At 34.9% G+C, this 3,563-nt stretch overlaps 1 protein-coding gene across 1 annotated transcript in view; it reads left to right on the forward strand.

Annotated features, from left to right (window-relative positions):
- Positions 1-1,706: 1,706 nt before the first annotated feature.
- The window catches only part of LOC149130233 (uncharacterized), a 14,504-nt gene continuing 12,647 nt past the window's right edge, over positions 1,707-3,563 (forward strand). The window contains exons 1-2 of the mRNA XM_089345800.1: positions 1,707-1,829; positions 3,121-3,169. Coding sequence (XP_089201926.1) covers positions 3,133-3,169 — 37 coding nt within the window. The 5' untranslated portion in view covers positions 1,707-1,829; positions 3,121-3,132. The remainder of the gene's footprint in view (positions 1,830-3,120; positions 3,170-3,563) is intronic.

The raw sequence follows: 3,563 nt of genomic DNA on the forward strand, positions 1-3,563 counted from the left end.
TCAAGACATTTTCCTTCCAACAAATAGCATATATACGATGGGTTTCTCTCAGTTTCTGTCTCACAAAGCTTTGGTCAGCTTTGGTCTTTGGTCACAATCCACTCACAAGGCTTTGGTCAGCTTTGGTCTTTGGTCAGCTTTGGTCTTTGGTCAGCTTTGGTCTTTGGTCAGCTTTGGTTTTTGGTCAGCTTTGGCCTTTGGTCACAATCCACTCACAAAGCTTTGGTCAGCTTTGGTCTTTGGTCATAATCCACTCACAAGGCTTTGGTCAGCACGGGGCTCATTAGTTCAGCATAGGTATTTTCTTTTTCCCTGATCTTCAGCTTTATGTTAACATCCACTGGGCAGCTAACTTGCTCAATGGGGCCACATAGTGGAACTTGAACCAAGAACCATGTCATTGGAAAGCAAGTTTCTTATCACACAGCCACACCGTACTATTTATAGTTTCCTTTATTTGAGTTTTAGAGTTTAAATCAAATTACCTACGCATATATCCACGTGTGAATATAAATATCAGATTCCTTTAGCTACCATCTTGCACCTTTGTGAAGGTAACACCTGTAAGACATCTAACGAAGTGGCTCTCATTTGGCATTGGTTTTTCTATAACCTCTATTTCTTACCAGCTGATGGCGCTTTCTGTCTTTTGTGTTGAAAGTACTTTGAGATGCAATGCCTTCTCAATTTGAAGAAAGTCACACATTCAAGATGTATACGTTCAGATTTATTTGTTTTGCTTTATGCATGCATTCTCATGCATAGTGTTGTATATCTAGACTTGTTCATATATACTTGACTTTGTAAATGAACAATCTGGTGTGTTTATTTTAATGGCCTACCAATGCATACAGTGAGTTTCTTTGCCCTAGGAGTCGAGAAGACACAAGGCAAAAAAATGGAAGCAAGACTGAAAGAATAATAATGATAATAATAATAATAATAATAATAATAATAATAATGATGATCATAATAATCCTTTCTACTGGAAGCACAAGGCTTCAAATTTGGGGGAAGGGATTAAGTCGATTAGATCGACCCCCAGTACTCAACTGGTACTTAATTTATCGACCCCGAAAGGATGAAAGGCAAAATCGACCTCGGCGGAATTTGAACTCAGAACGTAACAGCAGATGAAATGCCACTAAGCATTTTGCCCGGTGTGCTAACAATTCTGCCAGCTCACCATCGTAGTAATGATAATAATAATGATAATAATAATAATAATAATAATAATAATAATAATGATGATAATTCTTTCTACTAAAGACACATGGTGTGGAATTTTTGAGGAAAGGTCTGTTTGTTTACATCGAACCCCTTGAGTTCAGCGGATACTTATTTCAGTGACCCCTAAAGAATGTGCGGCAAAGTTAACCTTGAGGATCAAAGAACTCAGAGCATTAAAAGTTAGAACAAAAAGCTGATTGACAATTGCCTTTTATGTAATCACACAGGTGATTGGTACCAAAAGAGAAAAAGAAAATAAGCAACAATAGCCTTAATCACAGATATGTGAAAGAAAGAGAGAACAACCAAGAGGAAGGTGTGAGAAAGCGTTTGAGTTTAGTCAGAAAATTGGGAGAATAAAAAATTAGATAATTTATTTATACTTATGTTATACAATATTGTCGCTCAAAGATAGGTGGTTTGATGGGAATTGTCTGAAATATGCTAATGGCACTGGCTGCGCTATAAAAGGCTAAGTGGGCTGGTTTTTATTTGCCAGTGTGTAGCTGTCTTCTATCTATCTCCTACCTTGTGTGTCGGTGTGAAACGGGTTCAATTTTCGTTTGAGCTACTCCCAGGAACTTTTTCTCAAAAAAAAAGGTAGGCAAAGAGTTCTATTTACCCCCCACCCCACCCGGGCCCCACACCTTCATCTTAGAGGCCAGCCCCTTTTGTTTACCTTCTCTTTCTCTCTCTCTCTCCTGTTCTTTCTTCCCTCTTTCTCCTCTCCCCTTTCGCTTTCTCCCACTCTTCTTTTTCTATCTGGTCTCTTGTTATCTTATGGTCCCTATTTTCAGTTTATTTTTATGTTTTTTTTTATGTTTAGTTCCCCGCCTCCACTTTTTAGCCCCTTTTCTTATCCCTTTTTTTGCTTTTTTATTTGCACATGCATACAAGTACTTGTTCATACACACACACGTAGACACATTCGGATGTATGTACATCTGTCCCTTGATTTCTCTCTCTCTCTCTCTCTCTCTCTCTCTCTCTCTCTCTATATATATATATATATATATATATATATATACACACACACACACACACACACATATATATATACATACTCACACACATATACACAGACATACAAACACACACACACACACACATATACATGTGTATAAATATATATTTATATTTAATCAAATTTCTTTTGGTTTTTTTAAATAGCATTTTTATAACAACATTAATAATAGCCATTGTATCACAAAAGCTTCGATTTAAAAAAGTAGGTTTATTCAGTCAGAAAATATTTTTATATTCTCTTAAAGAAAAGTAAAATATTTTCTCTGCTTTTCATAAAAATAATTTCAACTGTCTGCATATTAATTAGCAACAGCAAGTCATAACGAAATCAAAACGAAGATATACATAGATACATACACATCCATTCTGATATATTATATATATATATATCTGCATACATGCATACACACACACACACACACACACACATATATATATATATATATATATATATATACATATACACCTACATAGATATATACATATATGTATGTGTATATGTACTTATATATCTGTATATACCTATATATGTGTGTGTGTGTGTTTGCTGTATAAATTAAGGGTAACCCACTTTTTACCCCCATCCATACGTGACACTCAATCATGAGAGTGCCGTGCAAGAACTAGCATGCCGCATCATTAGATATTTCACCGGTCTAGAATTCTAGAATTGGAAGAAATTTAGAAACAAAACAGATTTGAAGATTTTAGTTAATTTCCAAGTGTATATATATATATATATATATGCATGTAAGAGTACGCATGTAAACAATAAGAGTGCATACACACGCACACACACATACATATGTATGTATATGTATATATATATATATATGTATATCATTATCTTTTTTTCAATTTTTCAGACCTGAAAAAATGTTTTTGCAGTTGCTATTGTTTGCTCTTGTAGCAGGTAAGTAAATTATTGTTGTTTGGTCCAAGTGGTTTGTTTGCTGCTCAAAGCACACACACACACACACACACACACACACACACACCACTTCTGTTCATAAGAACACACATTACACAAAATATCTATTAATAATTATGTATTTTGTGCTTTGCATCCGCTGATCACCATAAATCACTTTTACATATGCTCATTGGTATGTTGCTAATATTGTATATAGACATGTCTATGTATATATACATGCATGTATGTATGAATATATGTATGTACATATCATGTATTATATGTAGATAAGCACATACATATACTCTTTTACTTGTTTCAGTCATTTGACTGCGGCCATGCTGGGGCACCACCTTTTAGTCGAGCAAATCGACCCCAGGACTTATTCTTTGTA

Source organism: Octopus bimaculoides, chromosome 30 (genome assembly GCF_046866305.1).
Source record: "Octopus bimaculoides isolate indiv1 chromosome 30, ASM4686630v1, whole genome shotgun sequence".
Classification (NCBI taxonomy): domain Eukaryota; kingdom Metazoa; phylum Mollusca; class Cephalopoda; order Octopoda; family Octopodidae; genus Octopus; species Octopus bimaculoides.